The sequence below is a fragment of the Seriola dumerili genome, unplaced genomic scaffold (assembly GCF_002260705.1).
Source record: "Seriola dumerili isolate Sdu_G_001 unplaced genomic scaffold, Sdu_1.0 BDQW01000138.1, whole genome shotgun sequence".
NCBI lineage: Eukaryota > Metazoa > Chordata > Actinopteri > Carangiformes > Carangidae > Seriola > Seriola dumerili.
The window spans coordinates 2591873-2615360 of NW_019174393.1; the positions used below are offsets into that span (position 1 = coordinate 2591873).

General features: G+C 43.7%; 2 protein-coding genes across 3 annotated transcripts in view; one reads left to right on the forward strand and one right to left on the reverse strand.

Annotated features, from left to right (window-relative positions):
- The window catches only part of ntn4 (netrin 4), a 48440-nt gene extending 31767 nt beyond the window's left edge, over nt 1-16673 (reverse strand). For both annotated transcript variants that reach the window (XR_002665258.1, XM_022749770.1), the window contains exons 1-5: nt 16227-16673; nt 14070-14617; nt 7588-7866; nt 1857-1983; nt 1174-1359 (exon numbers count right to left, since the gene is read on the reverse strand). Coding sequence is in view for 1 of the 2 variants with exons in the window: in XM_022749770.1 (XP_022605491.1) it covers nt 1174-1359; nt 1857-1983; nt 7588-7866; nt 14070-14617; nt 16227-16272 (1186 nt within the window). In the remaining variant the exon portion in view is untranslated. The remainder of the gene's footprint in view (nt 1-1173; nt 1360-1856; nt 1984-7587; nt 7867-14069; nt 14618-16226) is intronic.
- Nucleotides 16674-20937: 4264 nt separating this feature from the next.
- Nucleotides 20938-23386, forward strand: snrpf (small nuclear ribonucleoprotein polypeptide F). Its single transcript, XM_022749549.1, has 4 exons — nt 20938-21060; nt 21785-21910; nt 22731-22795; nt 23204-23386. The coding sequence occupies exons 1-4, from the start codon at nt 21058-21060 to the stop codon at nt 23268-23270; spliced, it is 261 nt and encodes an 86-aa protein (XP_022605270.1). The 5' UTR covers nt 20938-21057; the 3' UTR covers nt 23271-23386.
- Nucleotides 23387-23488: the final 102 nt, after the last annotated feature.

Here is a 23488-nt window from a genome sequence, read left to right on the forward strand (position 1 = left end):
AGCCCACCCCCCCCCCCCCCCCCGATGTGTTACTGAACGGTCTGGTGCAGCTTGACGGTTGTTTTGAATTCAATGAGATGTGTACACTACACACACGAGCACGCGCACACACACACACACACACACACACTTCAGTAATCATGTGTGAGTCCAGCATACCTGCAGGACTGAGCTGCCTGGGTCAAATCTGAGAGATAATCAGAGGGAGAATGTAGCCACTGTCGTGTTTATGGATGACTATCTCGTGTTTACTTAAGACTCGTCTCATCACCGGAGGGCAGCAAGCCACTCAATCCGCCTGCACACACACACACACACACACACACACACACACACACACACACATATGTAGACGCAGAGAGGACCCTCACACACTTAAAAACTACTACCAATGATTACCCTGAAGCTGCTCCAGCTCTGAGTCACGTATGAAAAATGACAAAACAAGCCGGGATGGACAGGCAGGGAGTTGTGTGTCAAGCTTTGAGTCAAGACGTAGGAATGCCGCCATCTGATGATTAACTATGGTGTAAACCTTGGATGGAGCACGCCGCTTCTTAACACACACACACACACACACACACAGACACAGACACAGACACAGACACACACACACACACACACAGACAAACAGACACACACACAGACAGAGCCAGGTGCCCATCAGGAATCAGTGTTATCCAGCACGTCCCGGCTTGCGATCTCGGTCCCCGGCATTCCTCGGGATAATGAGAGCGCCGTGCCAGTGTGGCGTGTGTGTACGAGGTTAATGTTGTGATTCACGCCAGTGACGTTTTGTCAACACCGGTATCATCAATTATACTTTATGACATTTTACAGTGTGTTCGACATGTCGGGTGTTGTGAGGGTGACGGGTGACGGGAACGATCTGATGTTTACCAGAGAAATTCCTAAAGTGACCTCACATATGGCGTTTTCACACAGGAAGCTCGTTTGCTGTGGTCTGATTGGTTGCTGATGCCTCAGAATGACTAAAATATACTAATAAATTACACACAAAAGGAACTTGACTTCATTCTTGGTACATTTGCATCTTTACATTCACTTCTATGAACAAATGATGTAAATAATGAGCCGTACTCTGTTGTTCACTGTGATGAGCAACATGAATCTGTGTGTGTGTGTGTGTGTGTGTGTGTGTGTGTGTCTTACGTTTGCAGGAGTCGGGGGCGGTCTGCGGTCGATGGGGGTCTCTGTAGAAGCCGGCCTTGCACTTCTGACACTGTCGTCCCTCGGTGTTGTGAAGACAGTCACAAACGCCCCCGCTGCGCTGGCCGGACTCACGCCACGCCGACCAATCGAAATGGCAGCTCTGAGCGTGTCCGTTGCACTTACACTCTGCGGTGAGAGGGAGGAGATCATGGCAGAATTATCTACGGGAAGCAGCGAGTCTCAAATGAATGAAAACAGATTAAATTAGGTTTGAATCAGTTTTGGACTCTACGGCTAATTTAAAGTTAAAGTTAAAGTTCTGCATAATTGAGGGCGTGGCCGCTTTGAGTGACAGGTGGGCGAACGTTTGCTCGCCACAAACCAGCATGCACCAAAGTCACGGCTCGAAACACACCCCGCCTCTTTGCCCATTTTTGGATTAGCTGTGAGTTTGGTGGAGTCAGACACTGCCAAGATGGCGACGGCGGAGCGGCTCGCTCTGAGCTTCAAAACCGCTCTTCAGAAACCCGCGAGTGACATCACGGAGGCTACGTCCATCTTTATTTACAGCCCATGCTCCTGATCTACAGCCTCCTCATCCATCACCTACGTTCATTCCAGTAGTTCATACTGTCATTGACAAAATCACATGATCAGGTGGTGGGCGCGTTTGTTCGACTCACTCCGACATTCGTGCGGCGCCCCCGTCAATCCGTCGGCGGGCTGCCAGGGTCGGTCGTTGTAGAGAGGAGCGCAGCGCTCGCAGTGGTCACCTGCAGTGTTGTGTCTGCACACACACTTCCCATGGACCTGAGGGAGAACGAGAGAGAGAGAGAGAGAGAGAGAGAGAGGAAGAGCTCATTAGCAACATGCAAAAAATGATAGACAGAGGTAGAAGGATGGGAGGAACAAAGAGGTCAGTGTGATGAAGAGGGAAGTTTCCTGTGTGAAGACAAGCGTGTTGTAACTCTTCCTCTAGCTCCCACACTCATCCGCAGCTTTTCCACAACTCTCAGTCTTTCCTTTTTTCCCCTCCTCTTCCTCCTCATCCCCTCTGACTTTCTTACTTCCTCTTGTTCCGTCTCTTTCCTCTTCGCCCTTGCATCGAAATTAGTGAATGGAGATTGATTGTTTGGCTTCATCACTGGAAACAAGAACGGGCCTCTGCTCTGAAAAGCCTGTGTGTGTATGTGTGTGTGTGTGTGTGTGTGTGTGTGTGTGTAATTACGAGTGTGTGTGTGTGTGTGTGTGTGTGTGTATGAGGAGAGTGCAAGTATGCAGCACTGAGAGCACAATAACAATCTCCTTGTCATTCCTGTGAGCTGGAATGCCATGCATGCTGGATAATGATTGAAGGAGGGGGGCGAGCCAGGCATCTGAGGAAGCTCTTTATTTGTTTGCGTTACACCGTGCAACCGTAATGTAGGACACACAATTATACAACGATTACAGAGGCAGACACACACCGCACACATGCATAGAAAGTAACCGCAAATGCACGAAAAGCGCACGGCGATTCTTGCCTTCGTTTTCCCACGGTGTGTGTGATGTGTCACCGACTCCTGAATGGCTCCGATTCACACACACAAACACACACTGTGCTGAACATGGACTTAAACACATCCACATGCAGCTATTAGGAATACAGCTATTAACCACATGTCCTCTGCCTGAACTGACCCCAGATCAGTCACGCAGTGTAGACGTGAACACACATGACTGATTTTACACACATCACACACCATTTCAGTCACACTAATAAGGGCAGCGATTGCATGACTGAGAGGGTCCGTGCAAACAGGAGATAGGAGACCTAAAGACAATATCACCCAGAATGAAAAAGACGAAGTGATTCATGAAAAAGTTCCAGAGGTGAGAGAGAGAGAGAGAGAGAGAGAGAGAGAGAGAGAGGAGGAAGAAAAACGGACGGGGAGGAAGGAGGAGAAGGGGAAAAGGCCGGCGGCTGCAGCAGCAGCAGCGTCTGGCTCGGGTCCAGGCAGCTGGTATTTCAACCCATTTCACATGTTTACCATACCGTGATACGGGACAATTAACAAACGTACACACTGAGAGCTGCACACACGCAATCATGTAAAGTCGGCCACACAGATGACACAGCAGGGCCGGACTCTTACGGGACTGGAAGCTGCTGATAGCTGATAAATCGTTCACTCTTTCAAACCAAAAACATGAGGATTAGTTTAGATAGACAGATACTTTATTTATCCCCTAGAGGAAATTCATTAAAGCAGGAGCATCATCATCATCAGGAATAAAAAGATACAACCTCTACACTATCGCACCAAACTGTATATTGTCATAAGATATGATAATGTCGTGGCAGAGGGATCTGATATCTTTCCTAAAATCAGAGGAAGTAAAGTTCCTGCTCCGGCGTCACCCTGAGAAATTCAAATCCACCTGCGGTCCGATTGTACAAAACTTTTTTTTTATTGAAGACTCTCTCTATAGATTTGTAATTTTGTTGTCTCTGTTTCTTTTCTTTTTGTTTTTTTCCCCATAATGCACCTCAGTGGTGTCTCTCACTCACTGGTCCCTCCACGAGCGGCACATGCAGTTTGTAACATTAGCTTTCTGTTGCAGATTTGCGGTTTCAAAGATCGGATCTGATGACGATATCGAGGTGCAACGCCAGACATTATACAACCGATTTCACAAGCTGAGTGGTAGTTAAGCTGACAGTCATTTAAATGGAGCCAGCAAGGCGTCCCAACGCATGGGAAGGAGGAGGAGGGGTGGGTGGGGGGGGTTGGCAAAAAACATACAAGCAAGAAAGCAAGGGAACATTCCTGGTGGATTACTTTGTAACATGAACACAGTGTTCAACTGTTTTTCCCTGCGATTGTTGCGACGGGAGATAAAAAGAAACTGCGATAACTTCCTCCGAGTTGTAAAAACCTTATCTGTCATTATTATCATCTGCTCTTCAGGCTGAAGCCCTGCGATGCAGAGATGCAGTGATCAGACCTTTTTATGTGCAATATCTTCCAAGGAAAGAGAGAGACAGGAAGTGAGTGGAAGACAAATGCACGAAGAAGAGGTCAGGGAAATAAATGAAAGCAGAGAAAACACACATACACACACACACACACACACACACACACACACACACACACACTGGCTGGACTAATTGCTGCAAACGCTCCAGTAGCTGGCCCTGGATGTCATTATGTGTGTGTGTGTGTGTGTTGGCTTTGTGGCTAACTAACAGACAGTGTAATCACCCTGAACCGCAAAACCCCTTGTGGGGGTCCCGGAGCACAAAACAACAACAACAACAACAACAACAAACAAACTGATGCCTTCATCCCCCGCTCACAGCGTCTGGGCAGTAATGACTCGGTGGATAACGGCCACTTTCACCGCTGATTACTGCACACACACACACACACACACACACACACACACACACACACACACACACACACACACACACACACACTCAGAGCAGACAAAACATTGCATGCTTAAGCACATGCACCTCACACACACAGCAGACTAAACAAACAAGACATACTGTACATGTATGAATAGAATTGAAGTGTATGCAGTGTGTGTTTATATACGCTAAACATACACTACACTAAGGCAGCTTTTGAGAGGTCTCACACACACACACACACACACACACACACCACACACACACACACACACACACACACACACACACACACACTCAGAGCAGACAAAACATTGCATGCTTAAGCACATGCACCTCACACACACAGCAGACTAAACAAACAAGACATACTGTACATGTATGAATAGAATTGAAGTGTATGCAGTGTGTGTTTATATACGCTAAACATACACTACACTAAGGCAGCTTTTGAGAGGTCTCACACACACACACACACACACACACACACACTTATAAAAAAAAGCTGAAAAAAATGCATAACCACACACACACACACACACACACACACACACACACACACGCCCTTCCCTTCCCTGACTGATCAGTAATCTCTGCCCTCATCTCCTGTCTTGTGCTGCTCTGCTTGTTTGGGTTTTGCCAGAAACAGGCGGCTCTGGGTCGAAACAGAGACACAAAACAAAACTGCTGATAGGCGGGAAAAGGCACTTATATAACATCTGCGTGTTTACCGAACGCTCCTGCGTGGCACACAGCAGAACGGCGCTCCGATGACCCGAGGTAATGTTGTGAGGTCGGTGAAGAAGGATTTACTGTTCGAACTCGAAGTCTTGGGTGCGGTCAGACTAATATTTGTGGTGAAAAAATGGTTTAATATTCTGCACAAGTGAAGGTTAAAAACAAATTATTATTGTTATTATCAGCCCGGCGTGCAGAGGCGAGCTTTACAGTCCTGCGCTTTAAACACTGTTTCAAGAGGATTTTCGACCCTCAAAAGAAGGAAATCCTCGTGAAAACTCTCAGCGGAGCCACTTGGAATTTCTTGGCGTGAAAACAGTGAGATTTTAAAGATTTAAAGACTGTGTCCAATAAACTGATTATCAGCAGCTTCATTAAAAAAAAAAAAACCTTGATATATCAGCAAAGAAAACACACATGAATCGTCCTGTTCGTTTATCATGTAAAATCATGTAAAATCAATAAGTTCTTTTCTTCCAGCTGCTTGTCGGACAGAATCTGGACTCTGGTGATTCATGTCGTCTTTTTATTGTTTCATGCACGAGATACCTGGTGGAATAATCGAAAAGATGATAAGACGCGGAAAACTAATCTATATAATTGATCCCGACCAAACTGGACAAGCCAATTTATTGCTGATATTAGAGATTAAGAGGTTTCAGTGCAGAAATGTCAGTAATATGTTTGAGATACAGTAGGTTACATATGTAACCCAGGTTCTCTGAGTGACGAGACACTGTTCCAATTAAGGTTAATTGACGAGGCCACGCATGTGTGGTGCTTATATAAGCGACTCTACCAGCGACTGACACAGTGTTAGTGGTTGTGCTAATAACTCTCTCTGTACTGACAAGGTTTCAGGTTTATTTGGCCCCGCCCCCTGTCCCCACAAACTGACGGGATTGGTTCCTTAGGTTTGTGACGTATGAAGCCCTTCCTGTCTGAATACGAGACTGTCACTGGTTCACTGCAGCTCAAGGTCAAGGCGTCGACTTCTTATCTGGCTCACGATACGTCTCGTATGATATTAAAAAAAACGTTATATTGACACGTTAACAAGGTTCAAAACTTGATTTTCAGATCAAAATGGTTGTTGTGTTGTGAGTTTTTGTAGAAAAATGAGGCTGATTTGTCGTTGGATTTTCCTACATTCTCAAATATTCTTATCTGCCATCAGCCTCAAACATCCAGCATCAGTCGGGCTTCACTACTTGATCCAGTGCTCTTGTTTACTATCACTAAATGTCTTTGTAAATTGTAAAGGAAACTCCTTGTTGACTCTCACTTTCCCCTGTCGTGCTTCGCTGATTGAGGCGGAACAGACGCCCGGCTTCAAAGTCATCCAGCGTTTCTGTTTGTGGAGATGACTGCGATAGGAGCCCGGCTCTGAATCCCTCATATTGGCCGCCCGGCAAAAACATTGTCGGTTCACACCTTTGTCAACACACGCACACACATCAACGCCATCATTAACCCTGAGCCGAATCAATATCTCCATCTCTCGGGTTTGTTATCGGCGGAAAAAAGCAGCTGTTTATCAGAGCAGACGGAGCCAGAAGATCAGAGGAAACAGGAGAGCGAGAGGTGATCCCCTCCACCCGCCTTCACTCTGTTATTCATACAACTGCCAACACAAAGTGAACAAGCCATTTAGTCTGCAACTATCAAGCCTATAATCTTGATTTCCTTAGAACAAGTGAGGAACCTGCCCATGGCTGATTACTGATAATGATAATGATAATTATCAAAAACACACACACACACACACACACACACACACACACACACACACACACACAGAGTGGTGCATTAGAGTCATGACATTAAAGGTTGAAAGAAGTTCCTGTGCATTGGAAATATAATTACTGATAAGGAGTATTGATCGTTTTTTGACAACAAGAACAAAGAAAATCTTAAGATCCACTTGCTATTTTCTCTCCGGAGCTTTTACTAAACTGTGAGAAGCAGCTGAAATCGCCCAGTAATCCTACCTGGAGTTAAGATGTTTTGGTGAAACGACTGTTGTGTGAAGTCAAGAATGAACGTTCATGCTCTAGTTATGATAGCATTCAATCGTATCTATATAAATGTATAATGTATGTTTTAATTTGAGCTATGCCTTGGGGTTTCTGACCACTGGTTAGTGCCCTGGAGCAATGTTCCTGATGAGGGGAAGAGAGGATTCAGGAGATTTCAAAGTCATATTTTTTAGACTTGATAGTAAAAGTTAAGATGCGCTTTAAAACTCATGAAGAAGAAAATCTTTCTACCCTTACCACGTGGTTGGTGCGGTCTCTGATGGGCTGGTATCCCGGCGCAGGAACACACTGCTCGGCGTGTCCGTTGCAGAAGCAGCTTCCCTTCACTATCAGGTCGTAGATGGCGAAGTGTCGGGTGGGAAGGGCTTCACGGGCGAAGGCGAGGTCTTTGGCCTGGCACGGACACGGCTGGTGCCTCAGCAGCCGAATGCGGATGTTGGTCACTCTCAGCTGCTGCTGACCCTCCAGTCCGAACGGATCCAGGGACTCCCACTTTGGGAGTGTTCGGAAGATCACCTGTCGGTCGAAGACGGAGAAAGAGCGAGAGAGAGAGAGAGAGAGAGAGAGAGTTAACAGACACAAGAGAAACATGAAATCATATCACAGCTCTATTACCCAAACAAAAACAGATCTCCATTTTCTTCTTGGCTCATTGTGATCCGATGACTCAATTGGCAATTGAAGGGACGTGTATTTTCAAGTTAGGTGATGATTGATGATCTCTTTTTCAACCCAACACCTGATTGGAGGAACTTGCCATCCGCTGCCATGAGCTGACACAAGACTTGTCTTATAATTTTCAAACAAAAAATGTTTTCAAATCATCCAGCAAATGAAATTGGCAGCGTGATAACAGAACCATCAAGTGAGTTATAGGACGTGGCAAGACATCTGACAGGTTCAACTTAAATTCGCCAAACTCAATCTTTTCGTGCCAAAAACTGTTTTTCTGTTCTGCCTATTCTGCCAACATTTTGTGAATGCAGCATTAGTGGCTTGTGATTTTTTCATTTTATAGTTATTAGATATTTCTGTCTGTCTGCCCGTCTTGAATTACAGAAAAGGATAGTAAAATTCTTGCAGCTCCACTTCATGAGTTAAAGCGATTAGACGGATGTATTCAGCGGCACAATCAGGTTCATTGATGCTGCTCATGTCACTACATCTGTCATGTTAATATGTTAATGGGGGTTTGTTTTGGTATCGTTTGCGCACTAAACTGCGACCTTACACCCCGCCATCATTGACTACATCCTCACATGACCGTGAGGGTGCTGGCTGTCCTTAAATTAGCACACCGAATCTTTCTCCCCCCCTCTCCCTCTCTCTCTCTCTTTACTCTGTCTGGTCCCTGGACATCCTTCAAATCGAAGACCCCTTTGTGGGCTGCCATCGCCATGGCTACTGCTGCCACTAGCAACCAACACCGCTGCTGTTGTCGGGGTGAAAAAGTTGGTGTCTGCCCCAACTCTCGCTGTGAGAGAAATGTGTGTGTTTGCAGTGTGTCTCTTTTACCAAAGTGTGTGTTGTTGTCACTGGCTAGCTGTCATTGATATCATTGGGTGAGCAGTGTGTGTGTGTGTGTGTGTGTGTGTGTGTGTGTGTGTGTGTGTGTGTGTGTGTGTGTGTGTGTGTGTGTGTGTGAGAGAGAGAGTGTTTTCTTTGGTTGAAGCTTCAGTTGAGATGCGAGCAGAGCCCCCATGCGGCTCCCTGATTGGCTGGATGACTGGCCGAGAGCGTGATGGGAGGAGCGCTATTAATTTCCCTGTTGTTGGAAAAGGTCACGGGGTCACAGCATTGTGGTCCGCAATTAAGAGAACACGACAAATAGGACGAGGGGCGCCGGTCCGCGGGAGAGCACGGAGAGCAGGGCCAGACAAAGACGGGGACGGAGATGCAGCTTCACATAACTCAGGGCGGCACAAAAGGCCTGCGACAGCCCGGCGACACCACAGCAACACCAGCGCACACACACAACCACGCTGGCATGCACACAAACACACACTGATAAAATCACATCAGTGCAGTGGATTCCTTTACACAACACAAAAATTCCACAAGACACAAGCCTTCATGGAGCTTTTACTGCTGCAGATTTAAGCCTCATAGGTTTCCTTTGAATATTATTGTTCGCAAATACGCTGATGACACCCATGTTTATGTTAATCTGTGTCCTGAAGGGATGTAAGTCTGGGGACACCTCGAGGGTCTTTAAAAGGTTTTAAGGGGGAAAGCAAAATGAAGAACAGTTTGAAATTGGTCACTTTTCTAGCTCATGTACTCTGCTTTTTAAACTACTTTAAAGGACTGTAACTTATTTTCCCTTTTTTTTGCTTCACATTTGATTATGTGAAGAATTTTCTTAGATTCAAGAGGACATTGTTTTACTCTAAATTATTATAAACAGTGTCCTCTTGCAGCAGAAAACAATTTCTAGATGCACGAGTCTTAAAATTCGTGTCCAAATTAGTTTAATCTGATTTAATCCATTTATAAATGAGGATATTTTTCAAATCGTTGAGCCTTAAATGTACCATGTGGAGCTTTTGACCACTAACAGCAATATGGAACAATCATTTGATTAGCGGATACCTGATATTCCTGTATCACGTGCTCATGCATATCATGCAATACACATTCCTAGCAATTGTGTCTTGCTATTCCCGCTGAAGGTGGGAGATTGTACTGCACAGATGTAAACAATACAGGTTTAAAGATATTAATATAAAGTTTTGGAAATGTTTTACAAGGGGAAAAAAAAAAATCAATTTATAAAGTTTATTTGATGACATGGATACACGTAATGTGTTTTGTTAATGAAAACACTGAATGTTAACATTACAAGAAAACTCTGGGGAACCTTAAACTGTAATTTAACATTATAACATAAATATTATCTATAATAATAATAATATATATTATTATAAGTACAGAATCAGCTGTTTTAATCTATGTTTCACTGTCACTGCTTTGTAACTAATGTGGGAGTCTGAGAAACTTTGCTCTGCAGAGGATATTAATCATTAGTCTCATTATAGAGGTTGTATATGTTGTGTTCAAGAATCCATACTGTAGGTGAAAGTTTTATATCTGCAGTGGGTGCACCGTGGGCCTTGTGTCCACTCATAATCTTTCTTCCTGTTTCAGGCTGAAAAATAAAGTAAGTCTGGCTTCCACAGGCCTAATTCCATCAAAGCACTGTGGACTGTAATCTGGTAAACAGGCACAATGGGCATTGATGGAGGGAGAAAGACAGAGAGGGAAACAGAGAGGGGGGGGATGGGTGTCTAGCCAACAGTACCAACATCCATCAGAGCAACGGCACTTCCTTCCCAGCCAACAGACGGAGAGCCGACTGTATGTGTTTATCTGAAAGGGCATGGGCGAGAGTGTGTGTGTGTGTGCGCGCTTGAGGAACTGTGGAAAAAAGAAAGAAAATGTGTGTGTGTGTGTGTGTGTTGGCTGGTCTGCCTCACTCTCTTCCCTAAGGAGGTCAGTCTCTACAACAAACACTCACATTCTTCCAGCCCAGCTGACCTCATAAATAAGACAAGGAGTCCTACACACACACACACACACACACACACACACACACCACCTTTTCCCCACATTACAGGTGAACACGCAAAGCTTTCAGCGCAAGAGATGACATGCTTTCATGTTTGCAGGAGAAACACGAGAGGCAGAAAGCTGAGAATACCTGCTGCCTGTAATCGCTTCCAGCTTCCCACACGCACGCAGGTCAACTTTAAATCAGGTTGTAACTCAGGCGATGTGTCTTTTATTTACAGCGTTTTAATATTTGAATGGTGATTGTTGATGCAATGATATTTTTGACTATTTGTCTTACTCTAAAGCAGTGCAGGGAAATCCTTCCTCGGCTGACCGTGACATAAGTTCATACTGCAAATGATCAAAAGATTATTTTCAGAGAAATGTCCAGCTACGCAGAGTCCAAGGCTTTTTCTCAGATTACTTCTTTTCGTCTAAGAAAGAAACACAAAACTTTATTATTTTGTTTAGTCTCTTCAGTGTTGAGAGATACAAAGTTTTATCTAATTTCTGTGTAAAATATTACAAATAATTAATGTTGATTTCCACTTTCATATTCAATCGCCCTGCCAACTTAGTAAACTCACTCTGCTGATGAAGGCCACAAGATGCAGCTGAAAGCTCTGGAACATATTCAGTAAGTGAACCTTGTGGGAACAATGTTTTGTCAAACTGTAATTTCTACGGTCAATAATCAATAAATAAACCTTGAACCTTAAATTCCAGGTTCCCTGTCAGAGCTAAAGCAGGAAGTGATGCACTGCAGCGCCTCAGACACACTTTCCATGTCTAAGGTTTTGTTGTCGTCACCTTGCACAGGTGAGAGGCTGTTTAACTGTCATTATAGGTGACGTGCAATCACAACAAAAACACACCGAAGCAGAAAAAGTGTGCTACACTGAGCAGCAGCAGCAGCAGCAGCAGCAGCAGCAGCTGGTCTGTCAGAGCGCTACTTGACCTCTTTTAACCCCCGGGGTCGTCAGTTGATGGGTCAGAGGGCGGAGGTCGTGCCCCTAGCACAGGTGGCTGAAGCTGACGTGTGAAGCGAAGCCAGAAAGAGGCAGAAAAGAGAAAACAAGTCGCTGTTTTCACACCTTCCTGCACTAAAAGGTTTAGAGCTGCTGCGATCGGTCGATTCAGTGATTAAGCGATTTGCAGCGAACTTGGTGGAGGGAGGGACCGAGGGCCGGCGACGAAGCCGTTAAAGTTTGGCGCAGATCTGGATCATTTACTATAAATTATAAAGAAGTCTGTCGTGAAGTTGCTTGACATTGGCCTTGGCGGAGGTATGTGCTCTCCTCAGCACATTTTCTAGTTAATAGTAACAGTGCATGAGGCATCAGCAGCACTTAAGAATGCTTACATCAGTATTTCATTCAATGTGCCTCCAGTAAAATTGCACAATCACGTAGCAATGAAACAGGTTATAAAATCATACAGCTGTCTTGTGTAAGAATTAAAAACAATAAATAAATAAAGGCAATACTTGAAAACAAAAGACGCGTGTGGGTTTTAGCAAAGAAAGCTGTTTTCAGCCTCTTAAATGTGAGAAGTTGATGCTTTTCTAACTGAAAATCTCTGGGTTCTGTTACTCGGATAAACAGAGAAGGAATATATAGAGAAAGATTTACGACCCTGCAGCAGAATAAGTCCATAACAGCTGTCAGGGAGGAGTAGTAGCAGGGAGAGCCCGTCAGAGAGGGCGTAAACACTCATCACACATGAGCACGCCGCGGGGGGCCCAGAGCAGCGCCGCGCTCGGCATGTGCCTCCACACACACATCTGCAGAGCAGCTCCCGACACACACTGCTTCAATTAAACATCAGTGGACTTTCAGGAAGCCCTCTCGTGCTACAGTCAAAGTACGCCTATTAAACACTCACTCATGCACATACGCTCACGGAGCTCCCCACACCTGGCTGCTCTCTGCTTTCAGTCTGCTCAGTGCGCTTAAGTACGGCGTATGACTCTCGCATGTTGCGTGACTCACTGCAGAAAGAAGTGAAGTTGTTCCAGGAGGGGGAGAGGTAAAGATGGAGAGGGTGCGCTTTAAATATCGGGAAAGCGTGAGCACCTGTCTGCCCAGTGGCGTGGTTTACCTGTCATATACGACGCGTATGGTATGACATCATTAGCGCAGAGGAAGAAAAAGCTGCCTACTGAGCAGTAAACTCTCCCTGTCGACCCCCCTCCTCCCCCTCCCCCTCCAGCGGCTCACTGCAGGTGTGTCTCCGCCCTCCTTTCCACCTGCCTTTAACCTGCGCTCCGACTGTGTTTGGGCTGCGAGACAAAGTGGGAATTCAAACAAGACTTGATACAAATCTGATCATCAAAGATCGTGCAGGAGGCCCGAACGAGGAGCGGCGTGGGCCGAGGTGTTGTTTCATAATTTCAGGGGAATAAGTGTGTCGCAATCTGTGTTTCAGGAAGGAAAGAAAAACCTGGTTTTACAGATTCTACTATTCTTTGCACTGAAACTGTATTTACGCCTACTTTCGTCCTCCGTCTGAGGTTTCTCTGATTTTTCAGATGTGGTTGATCCGGTGACTCTTGTGGTCACTGCTGGTAGCGGCGGTAATCATCCCTGATTTGTACAACCAGGCACGAGCTTCCTGTAATCTCTTTACGACTTTCTGTACTAAAGGTATAAAAATACTTGGAAAATAAAGTCTGAGATTAAGTTGAAGATTAAATGTTGTTACTTATCGACCACATCTCAGTCAGAAACACAGCAGAGGCGTAGTTTCTGGTTCCGTTTACAGCGCAGCCGAACAAACCAGGGATTCGTTGCATTACGTTGTTTCAATACAGAAGACTGAGAAAGACAATCAACCCGTGACTGAATGCTGTTTTTCGTGAGGCGTGTACCAGCCTTTGTCTGATGCAGAATGTCCATGTACGTGCATGAATCATTTTCTGTGAATCCCTGGTGGTTATGTTCGCAATGTGAATCCTTTGTGGGAAAGGTGGACTCCACCAACAAAGGCTACTATTATAGAGAAAGGAAATATATTGAATGCCTGTTGAAGGGTCTAAGAATAGAGAGTGTTGTACATTGTACAGACTGACAAAGTGGACTTCAAACAGCTTCTGATGACGGCGTTTAATATGATAAAAGGTCAGACATCAGAGAGTCTGGAGTGCAACCACAGAGCCTCCTCCTCACCTCTCCCCGGTTGCAGGGATAAGCCCCCGAGTATTTGGATGTGCAGGTGGCCCCGTCCCGGCCATATCCTCCCTCCTCCAGCCCGAAGGTGTCGCTGCAGTTGCCGGCGTAGTACTGCAGCATCTTCCACGTTCGCCCAAAGTCCTGCGACCGCTCCAGGGTCATGGCGGCAGGCCTCGGCGAGCGAAACACAACGATGAGGTGCGTGAAGTAGAACTCGGCCTCCAGGTCCAGCTGCACCGTCTCAGACTCCACCCCCTCAGCCGACTGCCACCAGGTGTTCGGGTGACGGAAGGAGGAGTCGGACATGGCCCCGGCCAGGTGGGACAGGAGCGGCAGGCCGGCGTTGCACTTGGCGCATTTGGCGGCACTGCAGGCCAAGTTGGCGTTGGGGTCGGAGTAGGAGCAGTAGAGCTCGGTGCCGTTGTTGCCGCAGACGGTTTGCGTCAGGACCCGGCGACCCAGGGCTAAGTTACCCATGCGGGGGTTGCAGGCCCGGCTCTCGCAGCGAGGGGCCACACCTGCACGAAACACCTCCATCGTCAGACCTGGATGGATGGAGGGGAAACAAAAAAAAAAGAAAGAAAGAGAAGTTTCACGCATGCACTTGGCAAATATGGGCTGCGGTGACGTAACAGCTTTGTAGAGAAAACAAGAAAGAAAAAAGAGTGAAAGCGAGGGTGTCAGGTACGGCAAGGTGTGGCACCTCCGCTTAAAAGGTCAGTCCCCCCAAATCACTCACTTCTAGTTGTATTTGAACATGCAGGAACAGAGGTTTGAGTTATCTGTCTGAGAGCTCTGGACAGTTCACCTCCACGCCAGGAGAGATGAGTGAGAACGTTTTCGTAATTTAGACGAGTTGACCTTTAAGTCCAAATTTCAAGGAGGAAGAGAAACATATTTTAAAGGCTTAAATCACAATAGAGGAACATTTTAAGGACAACGTCTCCTCTCTCAGCTGATAACTTTGTGATCTTTGTCTAATAATTGACCATATTAACCAATAAAAATGTCTCACTCTGACCCCAGAAATCTTACTTTCTAAGTAAGTTTGGACATTAAGTGAACAGACACACCTGAGTCTGAGTTATAGTAAAAAAGAGTGTGTGTGTGTGTGTGTGTGTGTGTGTGTGTGTGTGACAGTGAGTGGGCGAGCTGAGAATGAGAGAGTGACTCAGTGTTGAGTGTGTGGACAAAAGTCAAGTGATTTACCTCGATCGGAAATGTTATGCAAAAAGGGATAATAGAGGCATTGTGCACCTGCCTGCCGCAGACTGCAGCCGGCGTGGACTCTGACACAGATAAAGTTTGGCAGCTCAGGGAGGATGAGCAGCATTCAGACGCCTTCCAGACGCTTTGTAACCCCCCCACCCCCACCCCACCCCCCAAAAAACCCCTGAGGGGCCACAGTGTCATCTTCCTCAGTGGATTTATTATCTCAAACCTGGAGCGCTCTTTGTTTTTCACCTCAAAGACCTCACAGATAGACTCATGTTAAAGCTCGGAGGCTGAACTCATTTTAAAGGACCCCCCCCCTTTTTCTCTCAGATGTTGGGCCGGGAGTTCATGCTGAATTACATAACCGTCTGTAGGTGAGGAGGTCATGAGAGGAGGACTGAAACCTTTAAACAGAATAATCATTCATATTCATTCTCCCATTGTGCCAGTTAATACAGTGGACACTAGTAACTAAGAGAGTGAAATGATGTTATCGTTAACTATTTTTCAATGTACAGAATCCTAATTTGAAAACCACTGATGTAGATATAAATCAAAAAATATGAATCACAACTTTCATGTTTTTTAATACAAAACTTCCATCCAAATTAGTCAAAGTTAACAACAATGAGTCTCAGACATGTTGTCTATTGTCCTCTTCTTCCAAGAGGTTTATATGGAAACTAGAGGCTGATATTTTAGTTAATTATTCATAAATCAACTGTAAACTTTGAATATATGTGGCTTCATGTGTCAGACATCCAAAGCAGAAGCTCTGCAAGTCAGAGGTTAAACTGACTGAAAGTCTAGGCGAGTTCTGCATTGATGCACTTGTCCCTGAGCGGCACCAGCACATTGTTGCATCAGTAACAATAACTCTGACAATGAGGATGTTCGATGTGGGAAATAAAAACAAAACACACACACACACACACTAACCTGCATCTGACAACAGGGCCAGACTGATCACAAATAAAAACAACATATCTCCTTGCAGCGGGGGATAATCCAAAGTACGAGAGAGGAGGGAGAAGACTGACACAGACAATCAATCCGCTGGAGTTACACAGAAGTTAAATACGCAAAGATCTCATCCACGATGGTAAAGTTTAAAAAAAAAAAAAAAAAGACAAGTGCGTAGACTCAAATCCCGTGTGGACTTTCTCTTTCACTCAGCTGCGATCCTATAAGGCGATAATAACTCAGTCGGAGGAAGAAACAACATGATCCCGGACGGTGTGTGATGTCCCGCTGCGAGAGCACAAGAGCCGAAGTGGAGGAGAAGGAGAAGGAGAAGCCCAGCTCGTCTTCTGCTCCGGGACCTGCAGCGTGTTTCATTTCCCTACAGTGTGAGCCCGGCCGCCCGCTCTGCCCCGCAGATCTATTTCTAAGGAGCGCAGGGAGACGGAGAGGTTGTGTTAGTGACAGCGCCGCGCAGCAGCTCCGCCTCTCCTCCGCGGGGTTTTTTTTTCCTTTTTTTCTTCTTCTTCTTCTTCTATGACTTAAAGGAACATTCCAGTTTGTGCAGAGCTGCAGTGGATGGAGCTCACACACAACCTGATCCTACACACCGGGTGGGGGGGGGGCCCTCCCCAACATGAGGGTCCCGGACCTCCAGGGGGCCTCTGTGAGGAGCTCAGGGTTAAAGGTGTCTAATGAGAGGAACACAGGTAAAGTTTGAATTTACCCACAAAACATATGGTAAACTTTTATTTATTTAATAAATTGATTATTTTCTACCATTTTCTACCATTTGAAGCGTCACAACAGATTATAGCTTCAAGCTCGTTTACATCTGCAGTCCCTTGGCAGAACAAAACAAAAACAAAATAAACACACTAAGCCAAATGTGTTTGTACTGCACATTATCATACACGGAGGGCATTCAATGTGCTTAACAGAAATAAATTAAGTCAACAAGACACAGTTACTACACATAATAACACAGAAGCACATAGTAATAATAATAATAATAATAATAGTAATAAACTTACATAATTGCAGCTCAAAGTGCTTTACAGAAGAAAAGTAAAACCAAAAACACAGGTAAATACAGCAGACATAAGGGGCAATAAAACTATATTAAAAAAACAGTTTTAAAAAACATAAAAAGGTATAAAAGGAATAAAAAATTGTATCAAGGAAAAGTAAAGCAAAAGCAAGATCATAAAAGTTGCTGAAGAAGTTGCTTGTGTGATGTGTTGTGAAATATGATTCATTATTAGCTTAACGGCCCCGCAGACCCACACAGGTGTCACTGTATGTGGCCAGTGACACACCTGCTCAGGTCGTCAATGAGAATGATCCATCTTTAACAGAACTAACAGGAAGGCCCTGAAAACTTACTACATGGGGAAGTATAAAGTGGAAATAAGTAAAGTACCTTCACTTGTTCATATGAATACGAAGGGTCCACGACATGAGAAAGTTTGGGACCCCCCGTTCAGACCACGTGGAGTCTGATGAAAAGCTGATGTGGGGCGTAAATGAGCGCTCATATCCACATTTCTGACTAATTGGCTTTGGATGGAGAAATTGCACACACACACACACACACACACACACACACAAAGTGATGCCGGATGAGCTGCTGACGCACTTCGAATTACACCGATTGGTTGCTCGGCTGAACCCGGCCGCGGCCCTTTGTTGACAACATTGTTGGTGTCCATACAAAACCAGTGAAATATGCGAGCCAGTAAATTGCAAGCATTTCGATTCCAGTCCTGCTTTCCACATGACCGTCTGTTCCCAACAATGGCTGCTCAACAGCCCATAAAGAAGAGGAGAGGGACGAGATGAAGGCATTCGCATATGAAAAATGAACTCAGGAGCTTTATTGTGAGCTTTAAACTCCCGCACCTTAGATCCTGGTAATGACAAACTTCAGTTAGTGTCCCAGCCTGCGCATGAGACAAGAGTGTGCAGGCTGCAGGTTGCCCCCCTGTGACCGGTAATGGTACCAAAAAAAAAAAAAGAAAAGAAAAGAAAAGAAAAAAGAAGCATTTCTGGGAGGAAATTGTTGCTGGAAAACTGTTCTTTCCGCTCGGGCCCATTTGGGTCAAGCTCCACTGAACACAGCATGGCTTTGGCTTCTCTGTCTGCTGTGTAATCGGACCATGACCTGCTTTCTGTGCATCTGACCCGTGTCCAATAAGCAGTGAGCCAAATGAAACTATCTCACCTGTTCACTTTGTTCTGTCCGTCCTGATTCACTCACCGGCCCTGCGCTTTGCGAAGAAGAAAACTGCTCTTTCTCAGGGATTTTTAAAACTCCTTTAAACCTCCTGTTTCCAGTCTTTATGCTAAGCTAAACTAAGCTGAGCTAACTGCCCGCTGGCTGTTGCTTCATTTAGCGTGCAGGCATGAGACTCTGTGGTCGTTTTTTATGTCTTTGTTGTTGTTTTTGTCTCTTTGTGGCTGTTTTACATCTTTATGCTAAGCTAAGCTGACTGTAACTTCACATAGCGTCCAGACATTAGAGTGGTATCAAACTTTTTTATCTCACTCTTGGCAAGAAAGTGAATTTAGCAAGTTTCCTGAAATGTCAAACTAATTCCTTCAAGCAGGTATAACGTTTGCCATGTTCATCATCTCAGTGCAGCGTGTTAGCGGCTGACATTTGCTGCCAAATTCCATGGCAGTCCATCCAATGCCAGACATTTCAGTCTGGAACAAAGTGTTGAACTGACGTTTCCTTCCCTAGAGCCATGTGGCTAAAAACTCTTACGTCTCAGACTGAAAGTTTTCTGTCAAACACTGAACTTTTGATGAGGTTTATGAGTTCATCCACTCCACAGTTCCTCTCCTCTGCAGACTTCAAAGGGCTCTTTGGCATCAGACTGGAAAGATCTGACCGGCCCCCTTCGACAAAGCCGTCTTCCTCCAGATGATGATACCGAGGAGTAAAAGGGCTGCAGCAGAAAGTTTCACAAATTGTAGGAGATAATAATTTGGACTCATGCAGAGCTGCACAGGCTGAGTATCTGCCCTCTGAACCAGGAGGGGTGGGCTTAGACACATTTGGAGGAGACACAAATTTAAAGCCTTGGTTCTAGGCAGTAATAAACTGTTTCATTAATAACAGTTACTTTACTTATTCAGTGTTATAATTAGATGACAAACAAACAACTTTAAACACTCTAATTTCAAATGTTCTCAATAAATAGCAGCTATTTGTAACTCCACAGAGCCCACAGTCACGGACAGATTATGAAACAAAAAGCCCCAGGACACAAACATGTAAAAGGCCGACCACCAGTCCGACATAGGAGCAAGACAGCCATACAATCTCTTTATGATTGTTTTACATCTCTTTGCTGTAGTTTTGTGTCTCTTTGTGATTGTTTTGTAAGTATTTGTGGCTATTTTGCTTCTTTTTGTGGTTGTCTTGTGTCTCTTTGTTGTAGTTTTGTCTCTTTGTGGTGGTTTTGTGTCTCTTCGTGGTCGCTTCCACCCCTGGATGCACCTCCTGGCCCTACCCCTGCCCTTGACAGACACACATTATCATCATGCCATAAGTGACACGGCGACTGACTAACAGATTGGTTAATTACACGAAGGGCAACTCAAAAGGAGAGGGAAGAAAAATAGGCTAAATGATGTAAGGACACAAATATTTCAACCATGCGAAGAAAGCGCCAGTGCAATTTCAGAGGAATTCACTGACAGAACCCAGCCCTTTACTGTAGGAAGTCAGATGTTGGTTTTATTCAGAGTATCAGGTTTGAACTTGTAACAGATGAATGCTTCAATGCAGAAAAATGAGTTAAATCTGCAGACTGTTTGCGCCTGGAGAGAAATAGCTGCCCAGACAGAGAGCCAGCACGACCCAGATATGACAGTCATTTCATTTTTTGCTCATAAACAGGTCAAACTTTTCAATCACTGAATAATTTTTTTGGCAGAGTTCATGTAAAATGAAAAACTCTATAGAGCAGATATTGTACAATAAGTATAGTTCTGAATAGACTTCATATGATTTGATTACAGTAATAATGAATATCATACAGTAATATAACGTCATTTCAAACAGCTGAATAAATCAATCAAATAATTGTTTCAGCTCTACTTTTACATAGATGTTTTTTTTATTTTTTACTTTTATCTGCAGCTGATCATATCAAGAATACCTGTCATTTTTAAAGATTTACTGGTACAAGCTTCTCAAATGGTAGTATATGTTGTTAATTTGTTTGTTTTCTGTGATAGCTAACTCCACATATTTTGATCTGCTGGTTAAACAAAAAACAAAAAACAAAAACAAAATCCAAACAAAACCCAAAAACAAAAACAAAACAAAACAAAACAAAACAAAAAACATTTTAAACATGTTGAATTGTGTCTCAGGAGATAATGAGCGTATTTTTCACCATTTCTGACGATTCTGACATTTTATACACTGAATAATCAGACAGTTATTAAAGGAAATCAATAACTATCAGATGTATTGATTATGAAAATAACTGTTGGTTGCAGCTTCACAGTGTATGTGTGATGGATTAATGTTATGTTTCTGTACGTTTTCTGTGTGTTAATCATTTGACACAGTAGACAATAAGGGGAACTTTAAATGACTGGCCGCAGTGACCGCAGTGACCGGTAGGTGGCAGTGTGTAAAAACACCGAGGCTCGTCAGGGGTCAAAGTGTTCCACTTCCTGCGCGGCGGCAAAGCGTGTTCTGGTTTGAGAAGCGCTAACGTTTTTGTGACGAAAAGAAGTCAAACATCAGATTAAGAACGCACGATACGTCTTTAAATTAAACAAAAAAATGGTGAGTATGTTTTATTTATGTTTACTATGAGCTCATTCGATACGTAGTGGGGTTGTTTTTGTTATCACCGCGCAGCGATAGCAGCTTGTTAGCTAGTTTGCGTTAGCTACGTTAGCTTCTCATTCATAACTTCGACTGAATGAATGAAACTCTCAAATTCATGCAAACAACCAGCCTCATGTGTCACGTTTATTTAGTTAAGCATATAATAATAAAAATAATGTGTGTTTATTACACTCATTCGTTTAAAGTGATATTATGGTGCCTTTTGTCCGAGTTGGGCCCGGAGGGAAAGTCAAACCAAACTCCGTTCTTACAATCTTCTAATTTAAGGAGCATGTACTTATCGGCAAAGAGTACGTTTTATCTTCTGCAGAACTTGGTCTTAATTGTACAATTTCTCACAAAGCGTTCAGGCTTTGGAAAGCTGTATTCTGTACTATCTGGTGTCTAAAAAAAAAGGCATTTTGTGCCTAATTTACTGTTATTACATATCATAGGACGTCACTAGATACTGGTTTTCATTTGGCATATGTTTGTCATAGCCACATTTATTTGGCAGATTTTTTGTAACTTAATTTGGCATTGTTCTGCTATTTAGAGAACAACGTGATGTTATACATGAGGTATGATGTTAGTGAATGGGATCACAGGATATATACGTATACCTATCTAATGTAGTCAAAGGGTATTGTAGTAAAGTGCGTCTTTTTTTCCTCTCTAGAGTTTACCTCTCAACCCAAAGCCTTTCCTGAACGGCCTGACAGGAAAGCCAGTGATGGTGAAGCTGAAGTGGGGTATGGAGTATAAAGGCTACCTGGTGTCTGTGGATGGATACATGAATATGCAGGTACGCAGTCACTATTAACTAGGTTACATACAATAAAAAGGTTATTTATCAGCCTTGATCTCTGCCATCATGCATTCATGTATGTATCATCATAAAGTTCATGTGTGATTTATTTTTGGTAAACTTTGATGCACTGATTTGAGAAGCATCTTACATTTTAGTTGATTTCAAAGTTTGTAACAGTTTCACGCATTATTTTCCTTTGGTTATTGCATGTTTACACTTAATTATATTATTATAAAATTGTCTACCTGTATCTATCCACCAGAGATAAATTGCATACAAAATGTTGCAAGAGGAATGGTACATATAATTTATTTGTTTTTGTTGAGGAGACTTAAATTAGGAGTCTTCCACATTAAATTGTGGATTCTGTTGAGTACCGCTTCCCTCTTTGTGAGAGAATATGTAATGTTCTGGGATTATATCATCCCTAACGGTACCATTTCCTTCAGTGGAAACGTGTGACCGTCTATGTGGGATGTTTATTTTGTTTATCTGGGAAGTTTATTTAAATTGCACTTAAAACAAATAATTTACACACACAAATTATAAAGTGCTTCACAAAGAAAAAAAAATACATGTACAAAATCATAAATTCATTTGTGAATTTTTATCAAATCTTACCAGCAAACATACTTGTTACATATGTATTACATGCATATACTACTACACACATAAATACACTCATGCAGACAAAATAAAAGACCCTTTCCATAAAAATCAATTTTCAGAAACGATTTTAAACAAAGGTATTACCTTGAAAATACACCTTTTATCGTTGCCCTGTGACCTCTATATTTACATGTTTCCCTGACAGCTGGCAAACACAGAAGAGTATGTGGATGGAGCATTGGCGGGTCATCTTGGTGAAGTGCTTATCAGGTATGTTTTAATATCTATTCATCTTTATTATGCAACCAGGCAAGTAGAGGTTCTTTTATGAAGTAATTGTTACTGTTCATTAAAATGTTATCGAAGGTAAGATTGGGAGTATCTTTAAGAGACCTTGCCAAGAAAGATTCACACACCCAACAAGCCTAGATGTGCAGCAGCACGATGAAGTCTGTCTGCTCGAATGCAGGATCAGATTGTTTACAGAGGAGGTTCTTTTCATGACCTCAGGCTTTAAGATCCTGAACTATCGTAACTAAGCTGTGTTAATAATTAATGTCTCATTTTTCAAAGAAATCAGTGATGGAAGCAAAAGAGCGCTACATGATCGACAGTCTTTTTCACCCGCAGCCAGTTGTGACTGTACCGCGTGTTGACAGGTGTGTTTCATCCCCACAGGTGCAATAACGTTTTGTACATCAGAGGTGTAGAAGAAGAAGAGGAGGACGGAGAAATGAGGGAGTGATGTCGGTGTCTGAGTGTGACTGTACCTCGTAGCTGAGTTAACGTGTGTTTGTGTTTTCACCATGTGAAACAAATGAATGTTTGGGGGTTTTTTTTTTTGTTGTTATTTTTCAAGCAGTTTTGAAAATGATTCCTTTTTTTTTTTTTTTTTTACTGTATGTGAGGCCAATTTTATGTTGTGACATTGTGATACAGACACAATAAAGTGATTATTGTACC

Bases quoted from the DNA above. Each gene is read 5' to 3' on its own strand.
- snrpf (XM_022749549.1), top strand. The intron at 21,911-22,730 runs GTACGCAGTCAC...TTTCCCTGACAG, and splicing joins ATGGATACATGAATATGCAG to CTGGCAAACACAGAAGAGTA. The intron at 22,796-23,203 runs GTATGTTTTAAT...TCATCCCCACAG, and splicing joins CTTGGTGAAGTGCTTATCAG to GTGCAATAACGTTTTGTACA.